At 51.1% G+C, this 27,674-nt stretch overlaps 1 protein-coding gene across 1 annotated transcript; it reads left to right on the plus strand.

Moving 5' to 3' along the window:
- The first annotated feature begins 774 nt into the window (after positions 1-774).
- Positions 775-26,397, plus strand: LOC128903858 (cystathionine beta-synthase-like). Its single transcript, XM_054187757.1, is given in 17 exon segments — positions 775-1,212; positions 1,215-1,237; positions 3,092-3,246; positions 7,254-7,360; positions 9,822-9,956; positions 11,319-11,398; positions 12,696-12,827; positions 14,109-14,178; positions 15,450-15,541; positions 16,629-16,754; positions 17,799-17,883; positions 19,523-19,628; positions 20,218-20,289; positions 21,544-21,678; positions 22,238-22,346; positions 23,104-23,188; positions 25,714-26,397. Coding segments are annotated over 17 exon segments (1,782 nt in total). The 5' UTR covers positions 775-1,040; the 3' UTR covers positions 25,812-26,397.
- Positions 26,398-27,674: the final 1,277 nt, after the last annotated feature.

A 27,674-nucleotide genomic window follows, 5' to 3' on the forward strand; every position in this document is an offset into this window, starting at 1 on the left:
GACATTGGGTGCTCCTGAGGCCCTGTGGAGGTCGCCCACCTTCACCCAGGGCTTGACAGGTGTCTGTACCCACAGCCGGGCATGTGGTGTTGGCTCCCCACCTGCTCAGCTGAGACACACAGTGGCTCTGGGGTGGCTGCCCTAAAGTAGGGGTCCAAACTGGAGGGGGGGACACCAGCGGCACCAGGCTTAATGTCACTCACCCAGCTGCAGAGGCAGTGCCCACGCAGCCAGGGCTGGAGGGGAGAGGGGACTTGCGTGGTGCCCTGCTGCCGTTGCCAGCCTCCCTCGGTGCCGGCACGCACTGGGGCAGGGAGCCACACGCTGGCAAACTGAGAAAAGACTGACAAAAGCAACCCTAATAATTTCAGCCCACCGCCTCTCCTCTCTTTTCTACGCCACCACAAAATGGAGATGGGTATCACCAGAAAAAAAAATAAAAAAATCTAGTTTGCCAACATTTTGGTTGGTAACTGGTGACCTCTGTTGTGAAAGCCTGCTAACTGCCTCTGATGCACTGCAGCTTATCTCTTCTTTACCCACCAGTGACTTTTGCTCCTTCCCAGTTAATTCATTAGGTAAGCAAGGATTTGCTTTGAGAGATACACTCAAGGCCATCACAAATCCTGGCTTGCAAGGAAATAAACTCTTTTTTTTTTTTTTTTTTTCCTTTAATTCCTCCCAAGAAGCAACAGGTTTGGCAGTAGGGGGGAAGAGCGCCGGGAGGCACAGTTTGCCGGGACAGTTTTTGTTAGACCCGCTGTGGGGGGTTCCAAGACGTTTTGACGTGGCCACCCTGCACCCTCATGGTGTCTCACTGCTTTGTGGAGCTGGGGTTGGTGTCTCCGGAGGAGAAAAATGTGGCTCAGCAACTGATGTGGAAGTGGCCTAGTGTGCCCTGCCTGCCATCCTGCTTCAGGCTTCAGTCATGGGGCCAGGCAGCCACATGAGGTTGTTGACCTCCATCTTCAAGATCCCCTAGGGCCTCTGTCTGAGAAGAAAGCTCGGTCACACGCCGTGGGCCATGTCAGCCTGCTGCTATGGCTAGGATAACGGTGTGGTGTATCTCTGTGTTTCAGGGGCAGCCCAACACGCAGAGAGTGAACCGCAGCCCCATCCTCCTGGCCAGTGAGAAAAGCACGGCGCTGACTTCAGGTAGTCCTGCTGAGCTGCTTCAAAGAACCTGCCACCAAGGGCGTGAAAGGAGCAAGCGAGAAGAAGGAGGATGGCAGAAATGGTAATTAAGGCTTGGCTTGGGCTCACATGTCAAGCCACAAATCAATTAGGCAATCAGGACCTAGCCATAACAGCGTGTTGGCTGCTTGCCTGGCCGTTGTGAGTCATCTGGGCTTTGCAGGCACTGCAGGCAGCCCGGGCATCCAGGAGGGGCAGAGTGGTGGCTTTATGGCCTGGGATGAAGATGATGCTCCGCAGACTCGTTGACCTCTGCTGTCCGTGCTGCGCATGTTGGCTCCAGCATCCTCCTGTCAGCTGCCCAAATTCCCTCCCCAGGGCAGGAGCTAGGGTGGATTTCCCACATCCCCTCCCCTCCACGGGGCAGCAGGCCTGGTCCTTCTGCAGGCAGACCTCTGAGTTTAGAAATTAGATATTTCTTCTTTGTGTCACTTGTTTGGTTCTATCAAATTTCAAAATTACGTCTTTGTTCTCAATCTGAAGTTAAATGTAGAAGGAAGGTCCAACACCAGGACCTTCAGAATTTCTGCTACAGTAAAGTTAACGAGAGCATTACACTTGCTTTAATTGCAAAATACACCACCACAGTAATGTAGGAAGATAGGGCAGGCTATGCCTCAACAAGCAGGTTAATGCCAACTTTCATCATAGAATCATAGAATGGTTAAAGTTGGAAGGAACCTTAAGGATCATCTAGTTCCAACCTCCCTGCCATGGGCAGGGACATCATCAATCAAAGAAAGACACAAGTCTCCAACCATGACCCTACTGAGCTGCAAGGTCCCTTTATTCAACAAAGGCTGAATCGAGGTAAATTCATTCTGTTGAACAGGCCAGAAAAGAAACTCCCAGTTACCAAAATCACGTGTCTTTTCTCCACGTGGCTGGTTTCCTTCGCACAAAAGGGTGGCTGATGAATTGCAGAGAGGGTCACCCCAGAGGGGGTCACACCAAAGCTCCATGTAACCCTTGTTTCTACTGTTGGTCAGTAGCAGATGGCAAGAATAAACTATACAGCCAGACTCTGCCTTTTCTCTGTATATGCACCAGCAATAGACAGAAACCAGCGCAGCAAATTCCCATGTTCGCAGTACCATTAAGGCCGGTGTGTTTAAAAGCCACTAATGAAGTCGACCTTTGCAAACTTGTTTAACCCTTTTCTGATTCCACTTTTACCTGCTCTGCTCCTATAGCTGTTCCTGGTAATTTCATTTTGCCTTATTCTTTGATGCTGAGGAACAAAAAAGTGTTTCCCGGTCACCTTCTCCAGTTACCCCCGCATTAAAGCCCCCTCTCACCACCAGCCGCCTGTCTCGTTTCCAATCCGATGAATCCTCCTCTGATTAAACTATTTTACTGTGGAGCTTGCTCAGTACCCGTGAGCACCTTTGCTGCCCTTCCCTGATGTTTTGTTTCTATCAATTATCTTTTTTCACTTTTAATACACTTGGATGCCAGAGTAGAGGTGTCCTCTGGCCCTTTGAGGCCCGCAACCACCGTACAAGTATTCTCAAATTATTGCTGGGCAGACTTATCTGCAGTTGCTTCACTGCTAGGATGCAAAATACTGCTCTTGACCAAATAATTAAATACAGACCACCAAATTTTCTAGCGGAGGGCATGCTTTAACGTACATTAGAGCAGGGGAAGATTTACTGGAGATGATGGCCAGATTATGGTTTACCATGTACGTGATCTAGTATACCACTCTGAAAGAGCAATTTCATGCATCTGTTAGAACTGGGTTTTTGAAAAGCCAGCAGGGATGCCCCATGCAGGCTGGCCACCCTGCCTGCACACCCAAATGTCATTTCTTGCCTTTGACAATTATTGCCCAGGTGCCTGCCCGCCCCTTTTTCCACCCAGGTGACTGTGGGTCTCTATTTCCACAACACAGGAGCTGACCAAGACGTGCCTGCTCATGAATGGCAGTTGCGTGGGAAGTCAGGAAAGCCAAGCTGACTGCACGTGGGTTCTTCCCAACTTGCCCAGTAAGTGCACCTGGACAGCTGCAACGCCGGCCACCAAGTCTCCACACTCCTGTATGCCCTTGTAAGTAATTCTCTAATACTGGTTATTTCAGATTGCAGACAGCTCAGTATCTTTTTCTGAAGATGAAATACTATTGTTACACCGGGATCGTCACGACCAGAAGTCAGTAGTTCGACAATCTGTGATATTAACGATGGTTTATTTTCCAGAAGGCAAAACCCACCTCATATCTCCTCTCCAGGAAGAACTTTCTCACTCCCTTTAATGTTGCAGAAAGATGTGGCTGGCTCGAGACTCAGCTCTGTGTTTTCAAGCACGCATTTGAAAGAGCCTGCTGGTTTGGGGCAACTCATTTTAGAAGAATTAAGACGAACGTATTTTAGAGGTAGATTTCAACCAGGGGACTTGCATGCTTCTGCAGAGTGTACTCCATGAGGTCTTGTGTTGCACAGCAGAAGTGAAGGCACTCCCAACTGCCAGGCACTCGGGGAGATGCAGTAATGACTCTCCTGGCTGTAGTGCAGTCCGCGCATACACCCCAAAGCTGTTGCACCCATCCCCTTGTACAGCACAGTCAGTAACAGCCATGCAGTCATCAGTCGAAGAACTGCAGCTTAACTAAACTACCCTTGTCCACTCAAACAGTCCGAGGTCGTGTGTAAGAAGATTTCTAAGTACTAGCAATGTCTTCACCGATGGCCGAGAGACCTTCACAAAAATGGATTCATAGAATCATATCATAGACTCATAGAATAGTTAGAGTTGGAAGGGACCTTAAAGATCACCTAGTTCCAAGCCCCCTGCCGTGGGCAGGGACACCTCCCAGTACACCAGGTTGCTCAAGGTTGTGACCAAGTTGATTACCACAGTCTGGGCTTTTAAATAAGTATAAAATGGCCCATGCCGAGGTTGCCCACCCTGCATGAGTGACCCAAGAGTGCAGCGCTAGGCGAAGTGATTGCTATGAGCAGGTCTTGTCCTCACAGCAGCCGGTTGCCTCCCAGGGTGAGGTAAGCCTGCCAAATGCCCAGACTAGACTTGACAAGAGGTGCTTTAAAGGCCTGGTAAACCAGACCTACACAAGCTATTAAAGATAAGGCTGTCCTATAAATGTCAGGGGAACTGCAGACACGTCCCTGCTGCGCCAAAGATGTAAAACATGAATTCAGCTCCAGTGTGTGAGGAACTGGAGCCTGTGGGAGGTGTAGCACCGCTCTGCGTGGATGCCTGCCAGCCGGGAGCCGGCTGGGGGAGCTTTGTATGGCATGCCAGGCAGGACACAGCCAGAGCACAACCACCGGCGTGTGTCAAGCCCAAAACAGCCTCTGGGTCTGGCCCATGAAGGAGGAGTGGGCTCCACAGCCCCAGAGCTGACCCAGCAAATGTGCATCCAGGCACTCACCCAGTGCAATCCCTGCAGCTAGGGCCCAAGGACAGGATCAGCTCTTTTCAGTCAAAATGGTTTGGGGTTTTTTTCCTTGATTATCATGCTGAGCAGGATAACATTCTTGGTTTTTACCAAATTGGCATCATGTTGCCAGGGCCCATCCCAGCCTCCTAGCCGGGAGGTGGGCAGTCGGAGGGGGGACAACCAGGGCAGCCCCAGTCCTGGGCATTGAGCACCTCCCTGGGGATGGGGTCTGGCTGAGGGGGCCCACGCAGCATTGCTGGGGCAGGGACTGAAAAATAATCCACTGTATGGCAGTGAAGAAGATACACTGGGGCTCGTCACACCGTTTCTTTTACTTTGCAGCAGTGCATGGAGGAGGTTTGTTTGTTTTCTCTGCTGTGGGTAAACCACAGATGGCAGCTGATGTGGCAAAAGTCACTGGACTTTCTGAGATTCCCATGTGAAGCTGATTGAGTTTCGGTGTAGAAGTAGAGGATGAGGGGGGGAGGGAGAAGACAAGAGGTTATTTTAATTAAGAATATTAGTTATTTAAATTTTCCCAAAGATACAGAGGTAGAGTGATTCTGATAGTCCTTGAGATAATTCTGACCCACTATAACCTCAGCAACAATCACTTGGTTTGCCAGGACTGTTTTTTTCCCCATGTCATTTTACGGAATAACATGCCATGAGTAAAGGTAGAAATCTTGGACAAAAACCGTTCTTGTCCTTTGGGATCCTGAACTGCTGCAGGACCGGAATGTCCTACCACATCCCTTAGGAGTACCAAAGGCATTTGCCACAGATCCTTGTATCACCATAGACCCGCTGCCTTCAGGCCCACGCCCAGAGCTTGCGCAGCTGGAGAAGGAAACTGACCGTGCTCGTATTATTTTTGCAGTAAAATATGGTAATGATTAGGAAAGGAATTTGATAGGAACTGTGGAAAATTTGCTGCAGAGCAAGAGAAAGGCTCTTCTTTTGCGGGGACAGTCACTATGGCCGGTAGCAGCACAAAAGAGCAGTCCTGTTTCTGGTTCCCACTTTCGCTCTCCCGGCAAGGCTCGCCCCGGCATGCAAGGCAGCACAGGTTGCCTTCTCGTTCCCCGTCACCTTGCCAGGCTCCACCACTGCAGACCCCACAGCCGTGCCACATCACGCCTTGCTGGGGTTGAAAGGGCACGGTAGCATCTCCTTTGCCACAGTCACTGGCAGAACGTAAATAAATGGTCTCGCTTTCTTCTTCCGAGCTGACTTCCTGCCATCTAGATGTGTAACGTAACACGCAGGTCACTCTCTTGAAAGCCAGGCTCTAGTTAAATGCCGCCTGAAGGAGCTGGAACCTCCTCGTGCCATGGCTCAGCCCCCTGAAATCCCTGAGCTTTTCGGTGGCTTTTCGAGCAGATGGAAAATGGCTGCAGCTATGGGGGAAGCTCATTTATTGAGTTATTGCCTCACATTTGCCAGCACTCAACAGAGGTTGCGAAAGCGCGGCAACACTTTCCATGGAGGGAGAGGTAGCAGCCTGCATGTAATACTCCATCCTTTCTGTGCTTGTGGTGTAAGGGGGCTGGCTCCTCTTGGTAGTAAAGACCTACACTAAACTACTGCCCCTGCACTCTTGCAAAGCAGGATGTGTTTATATCACGCTTGCAAAACCTGGAGGGAGGTGTGTGTGCCTTTAAGTAAATCAGCATGTCATCCCCGCACCATATGGACTTTCTGTCAGCAGATGGCCATCTGCCTGGCTGTGATAGCAGACAAGGACAACTTGGGTTCAAGGTTCAATGGATGATAGTAGGCGAGAGCTGTGCAAAGGGGAGCCGAGCAGTGCGGGAGTGGGGCTTTTTCACCCCGCTCAGGGAGAGACGTGCTGGCTGTCAACCAGGGGCAATACGTTTGTGGCCCCAATAAACACAGCCCTTGCCAATCTTTTCCCTCCATGTTTTAAAAAGTTCAAGGACGCGAGTTCCCTGGCTGCGTGGCAAGATGCGTTCAGTGGCGTGTTGGGCAAACAAGTCTCTTTCATTCTGGTTGCAATTGCTGTGACGTGGTTCTTGGCTTCTGCCGGAGCCTGACAGAGACTAGCAAAACTGGGTGGCCGGATTGCACTGATCCAAAAGCTCAGTTTAATTGTTTGCAAAAAAAGCTCCAGAGTCCTCTGTGTCTTGGGCCTTTATGGTGGCTTGGAGCCGTCCTTGCAAGTCTGGGAATCCCAGCCAGGCAAGCAACAGTTGGTCCAGGGATAGTTGAAAATGCGAAAAGCAGAGGTGGTGCTGGGTAGGATGGAGGAAAGAGGAGGAGCCTTGTATCATGCATGGCCTTCTGGCTTTCTCACCCACTATGCAAAATCCCAAGGCTTGTCAGCTCTTCACGTAGTTATAGGTTTGGTTGAGGACCTTCCAGAACAAGATATTTCAGAACAGCCCTGGATATTAATTACCTTATTTTTTATGCAAAAGAATTAATAACTCATTGTAAGAGTGGTGGAAAACCGTAACTAGCTCCTGTTGCTGTAAAATTGTTGATGGGGACTTTTTCTCTTGGAGCTGGAGCGTCTCTTGGTGGCCTTGCTAAAGTTGCTGAAACCTCACTCAGATTTTATCTTGGTTCACGTTGCATAACAGTTGCTTTGATTTGACATATTTCTTTCTTTTTTTTTTCTGCATTGTTTCAGGCCAGAAGAAACAAAGATCTTGCCCAACATCCTGAAGAAAATTGGCTGCACCCCAATGGTCCGAGTCAACAAGATCGGGAAGTCCTATGGGCTTAAGTGTGAGCTCTGTGAGTGTCCCCTTTCTACCAGGTTTTTCCATGCCATGAGGTGAGGGTGAGGGGCGGTGGTGGAGGGGGGAGCTTCAGAAGAGGCTCTGTGGAGAGCAGGCAGAGATGGGGAGGGCCAGATGTGGCACGTGTTGGGTTCCCCCGCTTATTAGGTTACATTTTGTCAGGATGGTGTCAAGCTGCAGCTAGCAGGGGGGTAATGGTAGTGGAGGCGTCTCTCCTTCCAAATAATTGCATCATAAGCTCAGAGCAGAGCTTGGCTGAATTTGGGGATGGGCAGTGGATGACATCCCAGCAATGGGCAAGGATGCTGCAGCACCCGGGGTAGCATGTGGCAGGCATGGGAGCAACTGGCCAAACCTTCCCGAAACGTGGTGTCTGGGACGGGATGAAGAGCACGGCAGGACTCGTACCGCAGCCTGCCCAGGCAGAGGGAGTAGCTCGGGCTGCGGGGGGCACACGCCAGCGTAGCATCGTCTCAACGTGGCGTCATCTCTGCCAGGTCAGCTGGAGCCCGGCCAGGCACTGCCGTCTGCTGTGTCACCGTCCTGAGGGCAGCGACAGCCTCCCTTGGGGATCTTCCTGAAACGCAGCTCCAGGCAGAGCAGCGGGGGCTGCAGACAGCTGTATTTATCAGTGACACGCGTGCCAGGCCCTGGTGCTAAAAGCCAGGCCAAGGTGCTGGCTGTTGGGCCAGGTTTTCCAGCAGAACCCAAGTCTTCACCCCCCAAAGGGATGTTAGCATAGTGTGGTGGTATCTCCTGTAAGGTTTGGTTTTAGCCTGGTCCCCTACAGACATAAGGATGATACAATTAGTCTATGTCTGTATATATGGCCTTGTCAGCCTCCTTTCCTGTAGCTTTTAACCCTATTAATTAATTTCAGACAAACTAGGCAGAAAGACGGCTGTCTCAGAAGCAGCAAGATTCATGAGCATCACATAGCTGGGTAGGAAGGAGAGATGTGATGAGTGCTCACACTCAGTAAAAGGGCACAGCGTGACCTTGTGGTCCTATGTGGCAGCAGGGAATCCGCATGGTAGCCAGCCTCCACCAGCCTTCACCAGGCACACGGCCACATGGAGCATGCTGTGCTCTTCTACAACATCTCTCCTCCGGATCTGGGATCCTCAGGCCCCTAACTCTGCAACCTCCATGTTGCACCACCTCTCGCTTCCTCAAATGAGACCTCAGGGGACAGTAGGGGACCGTGGAGCAGAGGTGGTAGAGGCAGGAGGACAGATCTGCAATGTCTGGTCCCCTTCTGAAGCAGTCTGTCCCTTGGAGGATGTCTTGCTGAGGGGAGTGGATTTGGTGCAAACAGCAGCGGGGAAGCTGAGGAGACCCTGTTTGCTGGGATAGTGTCTCCCTCCCCTGGTGCAGGAGAGGAAGGAGAGCTGGGCAGGCAGAGCAGCTGCATGGTCCTCTCTGAGCTGCCGGTCAGCACAGAGCGTCTTACCAAGCCAATATATGAAAGCTTGCAGCACTGCCGCGTCAAGGAAGCACTTCTGGTTGGACACGATGACCTTGTAATCTCTGTGCCTCCAGGGATCTCTGTGTAGCTGAAGTTTTGGCAGTTTTGCATTATAAAATGTAATGATGAGCACAAGATCATCATTCCCCCCTTCTGGCTGCTCAGGTATTGAGTTGATTTGCCAGCCTGAAGTAGCTGTCTCTGCTAGGATGAAGAGAAAAGTACCCTTTTCTCCCTCTTGTCCGTAAAACACAGCTCAGTGCCACCTGTTCAGATGTAGATGCTCACCAAAACCTTGGTGAGAAGAGTCCTGCCCCGAGCATTAGTGGTTTGGAAGGCCTGATTAGGAGCCGAGGTGTGCCTTGCAGTTTGTGCATACTTTGGAAAGTCTCTGTTACTTGGGTTTTTTGGCAGCTCAGTGAAGAAATTATAATTTTGGTTGACAGTTGAAAGCGCTGTTTCTATTGTTTTCTTTTCTTTATGGCACCCCATTCAGGACTACAGACCACCCCTGCAGAAGGGCACCTTATTAGATACCTATTAATAACTGCCATGCCCCAGGAAAGATGGTGAGACCTTGCTGTTAACCCTGACAGTCCTTGCTCAGAGAAGAGTCCTCAAGGCAGGGCAGCAAGGTGTGTCTCACCAGCGTGGGGCCTTCCACCTAGCAATCACTGTATGTCCAGTTGATTTTATCTTTGGCTTACCAGTCCTTCCCGCTGCATTCAGGGTACTGCAAGTAGATGAAACATGGTGGGAAAGATGGACTATGGGCAGGTATACCGGGGGGCAATCCCGTGACAATCTGTGGCACCCTGTAAGCAGAGGATGGATGCGCTCCCCTGAGCAAAGGACCATCCTCCAGAGGAGGAATATCCTCAAATGACTGCAGCGAGGGCTGGGGGGAACAGGGAGATGGGGGCCGCAGGGCAGCCTGGTGCTCCCCGTCACAGCTTGTCCCTGACGGAGCCTCACCTTTAATTTCCAGTGGCAAAATGTGAGTACTTCAACGCAGGGGGCAGTGTGAAGGACCGCATCAGCCTGCGGATGGTGGAAGATGCAGAGAGAGCTGGGATTATAAAACCAGGAGACACACTGATTGAACCCACTTCAGGAAACACAGGTAGGAAAGACAGGGATGCTCCCTCTGCCGCAGTAATGGGCAGGGTGGCATCTCTGAGGGGCTGCAGGAGGGGCAGGGATTTGAGGAGCTCTTGGGCTTGCAGTTACAAGGTCAGCTTGGACCCCTGCGGTTCTGGCTCCATCCTTCCCTCAGCTCCTCTCTGGTGGCCATGGGCACCCTGGGGTGCTGAGGTGCCTCGTGGCTGAAATTCCCAAGGGCCTGCGGGGGTCCCACGCTGCGCAATGTGCCCAGCAGGTTATCTTGCAGCAAGGCAAACAGCCTCAGGAGACGGAGGACCTGGAGCAGCCCCGGGTGTTTTCAGGCTGGGAAGTTCTTGAATATTCAGAGGTTCCCAGAGAGGGTTTCCCTGACAGGCTGGAGCATAAATCCTCTGGGTTTTTTTTTCCTTGTCATTGTCATCCCTCTCAGGCACTAGATTATGGTGGGTTATGACATGAAGGGGGACAACAGAGGAGCCTCCCCTGTATTTTGCAGCCTGCACAGGACCATGGGTGCAAGTTTCCACGGCCCTTTGCTGCACCCTGCCCCAGTGTCAGGGACGTGTGTATGCCTAGTGTGTTTTCCTGAGAGAAAGCACAACAGAGGCTATCCAGGCACTTTGGACGGAGCTGTGTCCCTTGCTGTGCTCCCTGCCTCCCCCTCACTAGCCATGCAGAACGGGGTTTTTCTCTGGGAATTTTGCTCCTTCCCAGCCCATTTGCCGCAGAAACCCCAGAGCCAGCCCCCTCCCTTTCCCTGGCTAACCCCCAGATGTGGGGGCGAGGGGAGCTGTGTGCCCCCAGGGCTGTTTGCCCGCTGGCCCCATGCTCCCCACAGCCTCTCGCAGGGGACACACTGCTCCAACCTCACCTTCCTCCTCCAGCCGGGGAGCAGCTGGCTCCATCCGTCACCCCCAGTGAAACTGGAGCAGAGATTCCCTTCGCCTGCTTGCCACAGGGTGATATGTGCAGCTTCACGTGTGTCAGCCCCCCAGCCAAGAGCATTGGAGGGGGAAGGCACTCGTGAGGCAAAGTCACCTCCTGTCTCGTGTTTTGGTAAGAAAAGGAAGGGGCCTGAGCCTCGGTGAGGGGAGAAAAGCACTCCCCAGCCCTGCTGTTTGCTCTGTGCCACGCTAACAGCGAGCAAGAGGGATACAGCAGCTGGGCTCACATCCTCCCATGCTCCCTGGTGCTCCTGGCACATCCCAAGAGACTCATGGAGGATACCCTCACCCGTGGCTTGTCAGTGAACATTTCTAGGTTACGCTCACTGGCGGGAGGGAGGAAAATGGGAAACAATGCACGTCGGTTGGCCTTGCCAAATGCTGTTGTCAACTAATTCCCTTTCCTCCCCACCACCTAGGAATCGGGCTGGCACTGGTAGCTGCAGTGAAAGGTTACCGCTGCATCATTGTCTTGCCGGAGAAAATGAGCATGGAGAAGGTCAGAGCTCTGTACGGTATTACCCCACAGCTGGGGAACACCTCCCTGTCTGTCTGTCCCTGCCTCTCCCTTTCTGGAGACAGAGTGCCCTCTCCTTTAAAGGGTAACGAGCCTTGCTGCACGCACTGACATAGCTTTGTAGTTATTCAGAAGGTTTCCTCTTGATGAAAAAAAAAAGCACACTGTGATGGCCTGGCTGATTATTCAGAAGGTTTCCTCTTGATGAAAAAAAAAAGCACACTGTGATGGCCTGGCTGATTACCCAGTGTCAGCGGTGCAGCCGGGGTCACACTTTAGCCAGACACGGTGTGTGGCTGCAGAGAAATGGAGCAATACCTGCTATCTGCAAGGGCAAGGGCTGGACGGAGTGGAGGAGAGGCAGGCAGGTGCCGGGGCTCGGATGCCGGTCCTGCTCACTCCCCCTCTGACATCTGATGTGCCACTTGGTCTCTCTGTGTCTCTACGGTTTTCTTTAACCTGGAGACACTTATGGTTGTCTGAGCTGCTTTCCTGAGGTGGTGGAAGTCGAATCACTTGCACGAGAGCTGGTGACCAGGTAAAACTGCCATCCCGACGATGGCAGAAATTTCTGCCTTGGAGAGCCAAAAGTCCCACAAACTGCTCAGCTGAACTCATGCCAGTGAAGCCAAACCTAGACCCTGGCTTGGCTCAGCTGAGCCCTTGTCCAAAGCACCACCCTCATTTCAACCCAAATCTCACTTAAGCTCAGGCTGGATCAGATGCCACCTCCAGTTGCCATGGGCTTTATCTCCAGGCACCCCGACACTCACCCGCCCTTCTTCTTTGACCCCCTCCACCCCCGACAGCCGCATCTGCCCATGGATTAATACCCTAGGGATGATTTGTAGTTTCTCCTTCCCTGTTCTTGGTGAGGGGAGAGAAGGGACTTGGGGCAAAGACAGCTTTAGGACCTCCTCCGTGCATGCAGGGGCTCAGGCCACAGCACACAGGAGACCCTGCTCCCTACCCTGGTTCCCTCTGCCCCTTTGCAGCACAGTGTTACCTACCTCTGCCGTGTCCCCAGCCTGCCCTCCCAGTAGGACAGGGCACGAGGCCAGGCTTGAATCCAAGTGCCAGCTTCAGGCAGGAGGCCCTGGGTGCCAGGAGGATGTCAGAGATAGCATGGCCAAGAATGGGACATTGTATCTCCAAAATGCTAAATGTCTCGCGCATGCAAATCTCCTCTGGCATCTGACGCTGCCATGAGCCCGCAGGTTCGGATTACCATTGCTACGTGGGATCAGTTGCATTACATCTACTCTCTTCCCTCCCAAAGGTCGATATCCTGAAGGCGCTGGGTGTTGAAATTGTGAGGACCCCGTGCACCCGCTTTGATGCCCCGGAGTCTAACATCCGTGTTGCCTGGAAGCTGAAAAGTGAAATCCCAAACTCTCATATCCTGGACCAGGTAAAATGCCGTTCCTCCACCGACTCTCTTTCCAAAGACGGTTTATAGCGTGTCCTCCAAGTGTGCCTGTGTTTGGGGGCTTCGTTCAAACTGGCAACGGAGGGCAGATTTCGTCAGCGTTTTATGGCGTTTGAAACTTAATCGCTCCTCTGTAAAGCATGTGGTGGCAGAAACAGAATGAGGGACACTTCCAAGCCTGTAATACTTATGCCAAAGCCTAGATGTGGGCGAGGCTGGGTTTTCTTGCACACTTCAAAGACTCCTCAAATTGCTTCAGATTTAACTTTGACCTGAAAAAAGCCCACTTCTTCTGCCTCTTCTAGCAGCCTCTGTTCTGCCTTAAAAATAAGCCTCGTGCTGTAAAGGGCAAACACGGATGGTTCACGCCAGTGGTTCCTGCAGCACTGGATCTTGCACATGGTCTTGTACACTTCTCCCTCTGGTCTGACCCTGCTGCAGGAAGGCACCCCTAGAGCAAGTAGGGAGCCCCTATAGGGCAGAAAAGTCAGGGAGGCTCCTTCCTTTTGAGAAAAATGGATCTCAAGGTCTGAATACATTTTCCGGAAGCAGCCTGGCCTGTGGGGATGAGTATGGGGCTGCATGCATTTCAGTGCTGTACCTGTGTACCCCCTGTGGCAAATCCCTCTCTACGGGTGGGACAACTGCTCCGGCTCACGGTTGCCAGCCACCTAACTTGCTGCCTGCCAGCCACAAATGCCCCTAAGTGACAAAGCAGCTCTCAAAATTATATATATATGTGATACTTGAAAAAAGTTTTCTAATATGGCTTTTGAGGAGGGATTTTTTTTTCGTTCTCTGAGCTTTTTAGAAGTATTGTGGGGCTGTGTTTTCAACTTTTTGAAGGCAACAGAAAAGGCTAAAAGGCTTCTATCTAAGCAATAGCTAAAATACTGAGGAGCTCTCTTGCCTCCAGCAGCTAGGGCTTTAACAAAAACACCAGATCCCACCAAACCTGGCAATGGGGCATATGGGACAGCCACACCACTCCATAATGAATAGACACCAAGTGCCAAAGAGTTTGTGGGCAAATTTAAACTTCCAGTGTGAACAAATCCTGAGTGTCCTTGGAAATCTGCCCCAAAGTGACAACCAGGAGGAATACCTGTGACCTGGCCTGGCCGGGTTGCAGTCTACCCCTCGCCAGGGAGAGGAGAGGGCAGCTGCATGCTTTGGGTAAAGCTCGTCAGGAGCTATTGCTAGTTTGGTATTTGACTTGCGCTTCACACAGTAACTCGTGCTGTTCTCTGTTGAAATAAATAGTACCGAAATCCAAGCAACCCTCTGGCTCATTATGACACCACAGCGGAGGAGATCCTGGAGCAGTGCGAAGGTACTGTCTGCGCTGTTGTTTCTGCGTGTTGAGGATGTGTGGAGGGCTGTAGCCTTCTCTGAGAGGATTGTTTTACACCATTTATTGATCTAAATGTCTAGAAATGGCCAAAAGAGCCTCTGTAGGTGAAGGTACCCTTGATAATACTGACACATAGAGTGTAGCGACTTCACATAATCCACTCCAAATCCACCTGAGCCTGCCAGACTTCCCTGCTACAGCCTCCCATTTCAAAAGCCTGAGGGAGGAGACCAGAGGCTTAACAAATTCAGGCTGTACCCGAGGAGGAAGAACCCATTTCTCAGTGGCTACAACATCTCTGACCTGTCAGCTGAGAGCACAAGATGTCCCAAGAGGCCTCACTGGGGAGTATAAGTCCATCAGGACATGGCAGGCTGCATCTGGTCCAGCATGCTCATTTGGAAATCAAAATAGACTGAAACTTCACAGGCTAATGACATTTGATGTGACGGCTGAGGGAGGATAAAGGACTATCCCAGTCCGTGTTTCTGCAGATAGAAGTGAAATTTATTGCCAGTACTGGGAGCACTGCAAAATGTAAACAGGACTCAAGGGTTTTAACCAGAGAGCAGTTATCATAACAGTGAAGCAGTCGGGTAGCAGCAGGAACAAGAGAGTCCCAGCCTTCCCTCCACTACAATGTTCAGATGTGCTCCTGCTGCCTGCCAGCAGTGAATTACAAGTCCCCCTTTCCCCATGCAGTTGCAGTATAAGGCTCTGAAGGCCTGACTGGTTCTGCTCCTACCAGTCCTAAATCAGTGTAACTTCACTGCTGCCAGTGGGGCTCCATCTGACCGACACGGGTGCCAGGGTAGAGCTCTGACATCTCTCCACTGTGGATGCTAACACTAGCTAAAAAGTTGTGCCCATTATTGATATGTGCGTGCTTTGCTTTGACGTGGTGCAGTTGAAAAGGGATGGAAGTGCTGAGATGCTCCCTCCCCCTTAAACCAGTAGGTGCCAAAGACACAGAAATCATGGAGACCAGTAGGAGATCTGGAGGTCACCTTCATCCCCCTGCACTCACTCAGGATCAGCTGTGCTCAGACCCTGCAAACTCATCTGAGCTTCTGCACAAGACTACACTTTGGCCACTAGCATGACCCCCCTCTCATCCTTTCCTCACACGGGGTTCTAGCAGCTGAGGGACACGAGCTCTGCATCTGCGCAGGGCCCTGAACAAAAGGGAGACCTTGCTGGAGGGAGGCCATGCTGAGTTCCTGCAAGCCTCTCTCTTCCCTGACCTGCAGGCAAGGTCCACATGGTGGTGATTGGGTCTGGCACCGGAGGCACTGTCACTGGCGTCGCCAGGAAGCTGAAGGAGAAGTGCCCAGAGTGCAAGGTAAGCTGGAAGGCAGGACTGCCCGCTGGGACCCATGGCCCCCTGGTTTTTCCTACCTGTGCTCTTGATCAAACCTAACCCCACGGCTCACCTGAGCTCGCAGTTGTTGTCTCCACCTATTTGTTTTTTCACAGTGAGCCTGGCTTTTGGTGGAAGCAATTTGTTGTTACACTCAGCTTGACCTAGATCCATCCAAGTGCCTTAGCAGTCAAAGGCTCCACAGCCCCATTACTGCAGGGTGTCCGGCCCTTTGCAGGACACTGTCAGATGTCCACCCCAGAAGTGGCTGGCCCAGCCAATGGCATTACTGCTCCTGGTTAACCCACCTGCTGAAAGTTTCTGTCCTGGCAGCTCTGCGGGGCGGGGGGCAGACTGGGCAAGTGCTTCTCATCTGCTGTTGCAGAAGCCTCCATGCCCTATGGAGGACAGCAGTCGTAGATGCTCATTCTGCAGAGCCTGTGCTTCAAGGAGGACTGGAGGCCTAACAGTTGCTGTAATTGACATGGTGAGGACCCGGCCACTGAAGACCTTGGGGGTGAGATTACCTCACTGACTGCTTGAGGCTGCGTGTGGAGCAGTGTCACCATCCCTTCTTAAGCTGTGTGCTGGGGGACGCAACCTCAGCCCACACGTAAAGCTATAAGCAGCCAGGGAGGTGCCACTGTCAGCCAGCACAACTAGATCCAGAAAGGGTGTCTGTAGCCCCGGTTTTCCACAGGTTTGAGCTAGCTGGCTGGCTTTGCACTGGAGCAGATGAAGGAGCACTCGCACTATCCTAAGGGCTGAGCTTTGGAAGCAGCAGTCTCTGCCAAAGGGGTGACAACAAATACCTTGAGAGTGATAACTTTAAGCCACCAGTGACTTCTGCAGCAGCTGAACACTACCTAGGGTCTATTTAAAAGGCCAGTGGGAAGGAGTACCCTTTTATCCTAGAAGCTCTCCATGCTGACAGTGGATAGGAATATTAATAAATATCATGGGAAGGAAAATGTTGCTGATAAGGCCGTGGGTAATTTTTCCTTTGAGTTGTGTTTTTGACTATTTCCGAACTCCCTTTGTGGTTTAACAAAACTTCCTTTCCTCAAAGATCATTGGTGTAGATCCCGAAGGCTCCATCGTTGCTTTGCCCAGTGAGATGAACAGGACAAACACCACAACTATTGAAGTAGAGGGCATTGGGCATGACTTTATCCCTACTGTCCTTGACAGATCAGTAAGTAGCCATGTGATTAGAGCTCTCTGTCTGATCTTTGGTTTCTCATCCAGCCTGCTCCCAAGTTCAGAGGTAGCCGGCTCTGTCACCCAGCTGTGGCCCAGCCCTAAGGCTACTTGTATAACTTCCCAGTGCAGAACAAGCTGTTGGTGGGGGGATTGAGACGCCAGCACTAAAGCATCTCTCTGAGTAAATCTGATTATAACTGACCTACTGGGAGATGGCAAATACAGGGGCAAATGAGGAACATGCCACGGTACCAGCCTCCTCAGCTCAGCCTCACCGATGTTCAGAGCGTGCCTCTCTCACTATGACCACACAGAAGAGGTCAGGGCTGAGGCTGCTCTTCATCACACTAGCATTTCCTGAGCCTTCGCTGTCGCAGGCACCACATGCATGCAGCAGAAACCTTGCACCATTTATGGGCTGGAAGGCAAGATCCAAGCCGTGTAAGACAACAGTTCATGAACCTTGTACCGCTTCTTGACAAGTTTCTTCTCGGTGGATGATTTGCCACCAGGCACAGAGCTTTAAAGCCTTAATTCAAGCTTCCTGTAATTCCCCCAGCCTTGCTCTTAGAAAGGTCCCCCACAGCCTCAGACCCCAGATTCTTTCTACTTTCAGATGTTGTGTTAACTACATCTCTACTGTTGTCATATGGCTTTAGAGCTGTGACCTGTAATAACCCCAAACTCTTTCTGTGGTTGGATCTGATTTTGCCTGGCAAAATCTTGACCGTTAGTGTAGCCTAGCCTGGGACATCATGAACACCACTCCCTCTTCCACATCCTAACCCTGGACCTGTCAGACATCACTAACTCTCCAGGAAAGGGTGCCGGCTGGAAAAGCTGGAGTGGGTACCTGCAAGCAAGGAAACACCCTCCAGACCAAGGACGCCCTGACAAATGCGTTTGCTTTCAGGGAGTGTGGAAAGCAGCCCAAGGCTGCCAGATGATGTAGGCATCAGCATGACAGCATGCCTCAGAGGGTCAGGACAGCTTGAAATAACATCACCAGGAACCAACATTCTTGCTTTCTCTTCAGGTGGTTGATCAGTGGTATAAATGCAACGACAGAGACTCGTTCCTCATGTCTCGCAGGCTGATTAGAGAGGAGGGATTATTGTGCGGTAAGCACCAATGACAACAGCTGCTTCTCTTCATAAACTTTCTGAACCTCATCCTTTTGGGACCAAAATGCTTCGGGGTAGGTGCTTTCTGCATTTTCTGCCTGCTAGGTTAAGGGGGCTGAATGGCCAAACCCCGAGCTGGTGCGTAGGTCGCTGTAGACTTCAGAGGTGTGGCAGTGAGTCAGTGGTCTGCGACCTGACTCATCAGCCACAATAATTATAGAAGCAATAACTCTCCTCTTACTGGAGCACTCCTGCACATGGAACTGGATCTTCATGCCTAACTCCATGTGGTGTAGTGTTACACGGGCTGAAGAGAGGATTAATGGGACTCAGGACAGGACAGGTGGGCTAAAACTGTCACTCTGCTAACAACTCCGCGAGGCTGTACTCTGTCGTTGAGTGGTTGCCACACTAGAGGTGCCAGGTTTGGACCAGAAAAGTTTGAAAGTAAAAAAAGTGTAAGATGTTCTTACTGAGTATTTCTCCCTATGCCAACAAGCTGTAAGCGATCCCAACGGCTTTCCAAAATAAACAGGTGCCCTCGAACAAACCCTGCCTGTACCCTAAGAGCCTCTGCACAGCATCAGCATTTTTCAGCCTTCCCTGCTGCCGAGCAGATAGCTGTAGGTTTGCTTCCAGGACCAGACAATATGTAGGCTTGCAGTTACAGCTGACAAAAGTCCTGAGCGCTCACATCCAGGGAGTTTTGGAAAAGATCAGGCCATTTGTAATGAAACGCTTAAATGTTGATTTAACCTAGTAGGCACGGAGTCACCGTGTTTCAACAGAAACCACTTGCTGAACTCAACTGTAATTTGTGAATAGCTTCATGTTCCCTGAACTGCATTTTTCAGGGCTTTTCCTCATTTGTTTGAAAAATGTGACCCAGTGCTAATTAACCTGCTGTAAAATACGTGCTGCCTTGAATGCAGTGTGTAATTGGCACACAGATAGTGGAATGTGTTTAACTTCCAGTACTCGAACTACCGGTGGAAGAATTGCCTCTGTAAAGCAGGGACCTCCTTTCCCTACGTGCAGCAAACCACATGCGTGCACACGGACACGGGGAGTGTTTAAGTCTTCCCATCACGTTGGCCTGGTATTCCAAGCATGAATACAATGTTTATGGTTTGTTCAGTCTTTACAATGCATTTAAAGCCAATCTTTGATCGCCAAATATGTCAGACAGAAGCTCTAGATTTGGCATGGTCTTCTCCTCACCCAAAGGAAGAGTATGGTATGGGCAGCAGTGGTATGAATGTCCCTGTATGGGACCTTTCAGCCCTTGGTCTGCCCACAGAGTCACCACAAGAAGTGGTCTGTGAAGTTCATACGGTGACTCTTGTGCTGCCTCAAAAGCCTATTGCCAAGAGCTACCATATGAATACGTCCCTTCAGTCCCTACTTCTTCCTGACCCTAAAGCCTGTGGGGACCCCTAAATCAGCTGTGGGGCCAATTGTCCTCTCACTCCCTGCACTCTCTGCCCTGGTGTATGAGGTGCCACCTCTGCTACTGCTTTGCCCGTGTGCCTCTGCGCCGTTAGCTGGAGCAGCGCTGTGCCTCACACACTGGGACTGTGGCCCTACACTCTGGGTAGCCCCAACCTTTGTCTCTTTCTTCTTGGTATCCATCCAGGTGGCAGCTCTGGCAGTGCCATGTCCGTCGCTGTGCGGGCTGCCAAGGACCTGAAGGAAGGCCAGCGCTGTGTTGTCATCCTGCCCGATTCCGTCAGGAACTACATGTGAGTTTCTTGCTTCTTCGCCTGCTTTCCGGCAGCGGGGTGGGAGCTCCCATCATCTTCTCCCCACTCTCTCTGCATGTGGCCTGGATTGGGAGCATGGGGCCCTTTGGTGAAATAAGCTTAGCACTGCTGAGCCTGGATGGCTTGGGTTGCCGGAAAGCCAACCAAAGAAGTCTGATAGCATTGCACTCGGAGTGAGCCCAGAGCTGGAAGTCTCCCTCAAGCAGCTCACAGAAAAAAACTTAAATAAACAACAAACAGAAATAACATACTACCATGGCAAGCACCAGGGGCTGGGTGTTGGGACACTTGGGTTTTATTTCCTCTCGTTACTGACTTACTGCACGGAGCAGGAATCAGTCAAGCTACAGTTTTTGAACTTGCATGCCTAAAGTTAGGAAGGCAAATAGCTGGCGTGCTTCTAAGAGTTACTGAGCACCCGCAGCTCCCGTTGACCTTAAAAGGGGCTAAGAGCAGCCAGCTGCAAAAATCATGGGAGCCCCGGGGCAGTGCTGCGGTCTAGTGCATGAAACAAAGCACGACTTCTTCTGGAAGGGTCACAGACTCATTCTTTGTTGGTGATTTCTAGGTCCAAATTTTTGAATGATAAGTGGATGATAAAACACGGTTTCCTAAATGACGTCCAGGAGCACAAGCCTTGGTAAGACAGCTTCCGATGGTATAAACTTTGCTAAGGGCATCAGCTTTCTGAGTCTGGAAATTATTATCTTCAAAGGAGAGTGTTATCTTTAAATATTTAGAAAACGCAGCTAAGTCCAGATCCCTCTGGGGAGGCTGTAATGTCAGCTCCTCTCTTTTGAGTGGTTAGATATCCCAGTTCTCCCATCATAGTCTATAAAGGAGCCGTTTCTGTCCCGAAGTTTCCGATCCGCTCCCACGTGGCAGTCATTGTCCAGGCCACTTAAACCCTGCCGAGCAGAACATCTGAGGTGGACGTCCAGCTCTGCTCAAAACCTCCTCTCTCTACTCCACAGCTGATGTTCAAAGGAAATCGGGATGGCGTGGAAGATGGGTCCCTCCTGTAGCAAGCACCCTTTCAAACAGCTCTGGAGGTCTTTTCAGGCAGGGAACGGTAAATTTTCAGTTTCCAGAGCTGTGGGTCAAAAAAGATGACCAACTCAGCTCTCTTGCACACCACGGGGAAAGAGTCCCCCTCAAGGCAGGGAATCACAGACAAACTGCTGATGCCAGTTGACATGTGGCTGGGCAAGTGCTGATTGTTCACAAAGTGCCTAGTCTCGCTTTATGGACAGCAGGTTACCATTGATGTAACCTGCTCCTTTGGGTTACTGTAACCAAAGGTTATTGCAAAATATTTCCTAAAAACTAAACACATTTCCAAGGCCTCTCATGTGTGGTTAGAATTGCTCTTGGCCCTTCCAGCCTCTAGCATTACGCTGCCTTTTCTGCAAGGACAAAGGGCTGAGATGATTTTGGAGTTGCCTGTGGTCCCCAGCAAACAAGCATAGCTTGTCCTTCAAAAGTCACACGAGCATCTCTGCTGGCTTGTCTCCTGGAGGAGCTGCAAATACTGCATTTTTATGACGAAGGATGCAAACCAAAGAAGTAAAACTGGTAGGCCTCCCCACTCATGATCTTGAGGGTGAAGCCCTCAGTAGCTTCCTTGGATTCAGGACAGCTCAGCACCTTGCTAACTGCTGGCCTCAGCCCTGCCTCTGGAGTTGTTTGAACACCAGGTGTAGAGAAAGCTTGTCTTCAACAAGACCTGGCCATGGTGGACTTGTAGCCTTTACTGCTTTGGGGATAGGAGTGGGATGAGCTTTGCAGGCAGGCAGCATATCTCTGCATGGTTGGTCTCATCTCTACTGGCCTTGCCTCCCACAGCTGTGCAGCAGAGAGCAACAGCTTGGTGCTGCCATTTGTCTTTCAACAGGTGGTGGAACATCAAGGTGCAGAAACTGAATCTCTCAGCCCCTCTCATTCTCCTCCCAGAAGTCAGCTGTCAGAAGGCAATTGAGATCCTCCAGGAGAAGGGATATGACCAAGCTCCTGTTGTTGCTGAATCAGGGTGACTATTTTTGCTCATTACAGAGATGGCCATTCACATAGGAAAAGCAGACATGATGAAGCCAAAGTCCCATTTACTGATCCAGTGATGGGTCTCTTGCGTTGGATTCTGTGATGCGTATTTTAAAAATATCATCTACCTCCTTGTGAGGATTCATCAAGAAAACTCCCTGTAAATGAGCTAGTTAAAGTCAAAGTCAAATCCAGCGCCCACCAGACTCAACAGGGGTTGGATCAGTGCACAGGTGAGGGGAGGCCAAAGGAGAGGTGAGAGCTGTGAGGGGGAACCCACACAAATAAGCAACTGGAGAGCCCACAAGTTTTCCTTCTCCCAGCTGCTAAGTCCTGGACTGCAACAGCAATCTTTAACTACTGTTAAACCAACAGCTTGGTGAGGACAAGGATCTTCTTGTCCTGCTCAGATGAGGAGAAAGCTGGTGCCTTCCGCTGACGGCAGCAGCAATTTAGTCACTGACTTCAAGGGAGTAGCCCAGCCCCTATGTAAAACATGTGCCCTACCTCAGGTCTGACCTTTTGGAAAACTCCCTGTTCCCCTACAGACTTATTTTGGGAATGGTGACCCTCAGCAACACCCTCACCTCAGTGCTGGCTGGAAACGCACAGTTCTCGGACCCTGTTACAAAGGTCATCTACGACCAGTTCTCAAAGGTACTGCTAAGGCTGTGGTGTGTGTCAGCCACTGTCCAAGGAAGGGGAGAAGGTGCACCACCACCCGGAGATGTGAGAGGAGCTGGGAGAAAGAGGTCAATGAAAAGACAGAGAGGTGAAGGTAGAGAGAGTTGGGGAGGGCGATGGCGACATCATGGAGATGAGAGTAAGGACAGGCACCTGCAAAAATGCTGCTGAGCCTGTGGGGTTCGGACATGGGAGCTTTCGTGCCAGGAGCAAAGCGTGTGAATGTCCACCCCCAGCCTCACATTGTCAGAGGATTTCATCCTGCTGGGGAATCAGCACCCTCTCAAATCAGAGCCCAGCCATTGCCAAGGCCCAGCAGGGCTGGGGCAACAGGCACAGGCTCTGACAGGACACAGGGCAGGTCCTGTGGGTGTGCAGGGGAGGCGTGCCTGGGTTGGATGGCCATCAATGGTCCAGAGATGGAGTGAGGCAAACGGATGGTGTTTTAGGGGAGCTGGAGCCATCACCTCATGCTGTCCCATGGAGAGGCCCTTTGGGCTGGGGGGAGACAGCGCTGCATTTCAGCTACAGCAAAGCCAGGTTTGCAGGTTGCCCACGTCCCCTCCCATCTCCCCAAAACTGTGTGAGTGAGTGGGGCACACCTGATCCTGGTCCAGCTGGGTGCTGCCCTGCCCACTCACAGCTACAGTCAGAGGCAGGAGTCAGGCCCTCCACCACTGTCCTCTAAATGTGAAGTGAAACATAACATGTCTCTTTTTGTGCTGTTTAGATTGGCCTGGAGGACAGCCTCGGGAAGCTTTCCTGCATCCTGGAGAACGACCATTTTGCTATCGTTGTACACGAGCAAATGCAGTGTAGGTATCTGCAGAAGCACTGTACGGGCTTTGCACAAATATTTGAAAGGGGAAAGGGAAATTCTCGAACTGAGCTTGGTAGGTATCAGCGCAGCTGCTCCACATGTGCAGCCCCTGAGCCTTTGCAGGAAGGATTCCTGCCCCGTGTCTCTGCAAAGCCCTGGAACTGCCAACTATTCACCCATTTCCTTTCCTGACACCACAGGGATGAGGGGAAAGACAGAAAGCCTTAACCACGGGAGCCTGGGACCAGCACACTACTGGATGTGTGTCCTGCAGGAGCGCTTCCCAGATCCCGGCCGTGGGAGCTATATTGTTCCCTCATGCAGGGGTGATGCTGAAGCACCCAACAGCTCCATCCCCCTCCCCTCATCTCATGGTTTGCCATGGAAACCCACTTTTGGGGATGGGAAGATATTCTTTATGGGATTTCATTTGGTCCCCTTGGACAGCCAAGGCGGACTGTAGGTAGCAGCTTGGGATGCAGTGCCCTTGCTGCACAGCTACGGGCTCAGCCCTCTAGTACTCATTTAGTTTCTTCACCTTGAATTCAAATCACTGCCTTGCTGGTTGCGGGCAACAGAGGAAACAAGGGGAAAGTTAGGGATCTCCATAGACTTAGTATCCCAAGGGCAAGGTCGAAAGGAGCATTTGGGCACATTAGATAAATTTTAGGTGGAATTCAGGCATGTAAAAGTGCAAGTGAACAAACTACACGGTCTGCATCCCACTGCTTAAAGACCTTCTGCTGCGCATGCCCAGAGGCTGTGACATTTTCTCTGAACGCCCCTCTTCCCACTTGCCACCTCTGGAGATGCGGCCAAGAGATGTCCTTATGCCTGTGTGCCCCAAGGGATCTGGGTACATTGATATGCTAACGGGCCTTTTGTGCTGGGTGCTATCAGACACCTACCCTGAAGGTCCAGGGTAAGTCAAGAAAGCTGAAAACACATGTGTTGGACCGTGAGCAAGCCCTGAGGCAGGGGCACACCAGTCGGGTGTCAGGAGGCACAATGCACACTGACGCCTGCAGCCTGGGCCATCTCTGTTTGGGCCCTACCTGGACCAGGGATGCTCTGCCAATTCGGAAGCACCATTTGACCAGCCCAATAAAGCAGCAGTACCAGCACCTTTGGTCTATTCTCAAACCAGTGTACAGCCACCCTCTCCCCGGTGAAGCAAACCGGCTCAGTAGAGTTAACGTGCATGCAGTAGGACCACATTAGCACGAGGGTTGCTGACACATCGATGGCAGCACGGATCACGCCTTGTTGCTCCTCTGACCAAAACAGGTATGGTGGAAAGTGCTGTTCTGCAAATCTCACCTAACACACCTTTCCAGTACAATTATAGCGTATAAAACTTCCAGAAGGACAAATTTGGCCTTATCTCAAGGGCGTTTCTTTGTTTAAAATGCTAGCAACATGAAAAAGCAGTCAGAAGACCCACGTTTAAGTCTTCTAAATTAGAGCTGAAGGGTGTAATTACACTGATTTTTATGGGATTACGCCTCGAACATGCAAAGCATTCCTACGGTGAGCAGCACGCAGCACTGCGCTGTATCACCTGCCAGCAAAGGGCTGCCTGATGAACTCGTGGCCTCCAAAACCCACCGTGCACAAACATCCCAACCCCTCTTGCATGTATCCCCATGCCCTGCCGCCCCAAAGCCCCATCAGCTCTAGAGCCGGCTTGCAAGTCCGGCCACGTTCCCACAAAACGTTGCAAACAAACGTTTTCGTCATTCGAAACTGCCTTTGATGCGCATTTTCGATTCTCCCACCAAAAATAATGCTAGGCAGAATTTCTCAGCTACGTTGTCATAAAAATAACGAAAGTCTATTCTGTACCACATTTTGATACAAATTAAACGGTATCTGCAAATTAAATGATACCCACCAAAAAATATCAGCCGGCTGTATGCGGTGCCTCTGGCTCTGGTTTTCAAACAACACCCGTTTTCTTTCCCAGAGCTGTTGTTTTAATGCCGTCACAGTTACCCCCTTATTTATTACTTTCTTCCCACACCTTCGGAGCTTGCATTTTATCCTCTGTTTGGGCTCAGGTGGCTAGTTTTATTTTTATTTAAGAAAACATTTATCAGATAGTTAAAGCAATTGTTGCAACGCCGTTTTATTAATGGTGGTGTAGGACGTTATGAGAACAGAGCAGAAAGTGTCTCACTGCTGCTCTTAAAGAGTCCCATTAGTTTGGCCTGAAAAGTTTTGCGGTGATAGAGGCAGGATTGGAACAGAGGTTGGGTAACAACAACTGGGAAATTAAGTTTCCTGCTCTGGTAAAGGGTGCATTATTTGCAGCTGAAACCTCCCTGACATGATCCCAGTAACCCGACCAAGGCTGCATCAGTCATTTCTGTCGAAGCAGAGCAGAGGCAGCTGCTGTCCCCGTTAAAGTTTTCATTTAATAAATGAGCAGCAGTCTCTGCACAGCTGGGGGGGGCGGGGGCGGTTCTTCTTTCTTCTTTTTTTTTATCCCCACTAAACTGGCATTTTCTCTGCTTACAGTCAATGGAAATGGCAGCTCCTTCATGAAGCAGATGGTGTTTGGTGTGGTCACAGCAATGGACCTCCTCACCTTCGTCAGCAGGAGCGACAAGAAGTAGCGCAGTAGCTTGGCTGCACCCACCTTCGCTCCTCCGGCAGGGCCAGAGCTGCTCCCCCCGGCCCCAGCCGAGGGGCTCTGATCCAGCTGATAGTTTCTCAAAAATGACTAGGTGAAAATTGTAATGTAATAGCCATTTGTCCTCTAAATGCCACCCAGAGTACCACTAAAGAGCAGATAACTAAAGCAACTGCGTTTCATAGCCATGTTTGGTTACATGCAGCTACCCAGGGCTGGAGAGGTAATGCGGGGGGAGGGACGGGAAGGGGGTGGTTGCTATTGCCCGGATTTTAGCAGGTGTGGGGTTTGGTGTGTTTGCTAGCAGTGCCTACCTAGGCACTGACGGTGGTGTAGCTGCTGCGAGTTGTCCTGGTCCCACCAGGGCTGGAGGCTGTCTCCACCATGAGAAGCTCCAGCCCTCTTGAGGGCTGGGGACAAGCCACTTCGTGGCTGCACCCTCCTGGTCCTCTCCAGCCCTTGCAGGGAGGGCTGCGGACACCCCCCAGAGACCTTCCTTCTCACTCCCCAGCTCCATTTTGGGGCCAAGGAGGCAGCTTCTTCTTCTCCTCCCCGGGGGTGAGTGGGAGAGGCAGAGCCCTAGAGGAGCGATGAGGAGGGGAACAGGTGGGAGATGGCACCTTGGTATGTGAAAGATGGGGATCTGGGAAGGCACGGGCAGGAGGCACAGGATGGGACAGCTGAGGGCTGTGATGGGAAGCGGGTGACAAGGGGCTGGGTGGGTCTGGAACGGATCACTCCTGTAGCAGCAACTGGCCTTTGGAAAGCGCCTTCCTCACCTCGAGGGGAGCTGGTGACACCAGGCATCTCGCAGATGGTCCTGTGGGAGGGGGCAGTGAACCAAACCCATTCAAGAAGTAAAGATACAGTAACTGGGAGAGGGGATATGGCTTCATCCCTGCAGCCTGTGACAGTCACATCACGAATACACATCCTGAGAGCTTGTTATCAAGGGGTGGAGGGGAAGGCGAGGGTTGATCTTAATTTTACTGTCAGAACATTATGTTCCAGACACTGATGATGAAGGTCAGAAGAGCCATTTGCCATGGCTGCAAAAAACATAAACAAAAGCAGATGTGAAAGGAGGGCTGTGGGACCAAACTAAAGCACTGTTGAAACCCGGTTTGAGGGACTTGCTCTCAAAAAACGCGAAGAACTTTGCGATCTTTCCATAGGCCTTCGCAGCTGCTCAAAGGGGATAACAATCAATTTTGATTTTGGCTTGCTGCTAAATGGCTAGTCCATACTTTCAATCTAATCTAGTTTGCACGAGGCTTTTATTAAATTATAGAATGCTAAAGTATTTATATTTAGGAAGAGTGTCTCTGCTGTCTTTTGTTTCCTGAGTGACACAAGCTTTATCGGATCTTCTGCAAGTTTTTGCTTGAGTAATAACTGTATTTGTCCAGAAAAAGTAAAAACTGATTAGCTCAACCTCATTGTATCGTATTTATTTTAGCATTTCTGTTGCAACCTGAAGGATATTAGTCCATGCATGTGTTCCAAACTCAAATGTATAAGTCTTAAAGTGCCCCATAACTCCATGAAGCCCAGAACTGAGCCTGGATCTGGACCACTTTGAAGCCTGGGACATGCCAGACCCTTCGTGATGCCCCTCGCTGCAGTATGTCCTCCTGTGCAGCAGACCTGGCTGCAAGAGAAGGAGCGGAGATTTGTCTCCACCACGTGTCACGTCTCTCTTTGCAGGGAGCCCCCCTTCACTGGTGGTTGGGACCCTGCTCTCCGACCTCCAGATCCCTTGTCTCCTATGCAAGTGCCTCCATGGGACGGTTCTTCTCCCAAAGGCAGTTCATGAGTTTTAAGGTGTGAGACGACCCCTTGGGCT

The sequence above is a fragment of the Rissa tridactyla genome, chromosome 1 (assembly GCF_028500815.1).
Source record: "Rissa tridactyla isolate bRisTri1 chromosome 1, bRisTri1.patW.cur.20221130, whole genome shotgun sequence".
In the NCBI taxonomy this organism is placed as follows: domain Eukaryota; kingdom Metazoa; phylum Chordata; class Aves; order Charadriiformes; family Laridae; genus Rissa; species Rissa tridactyla.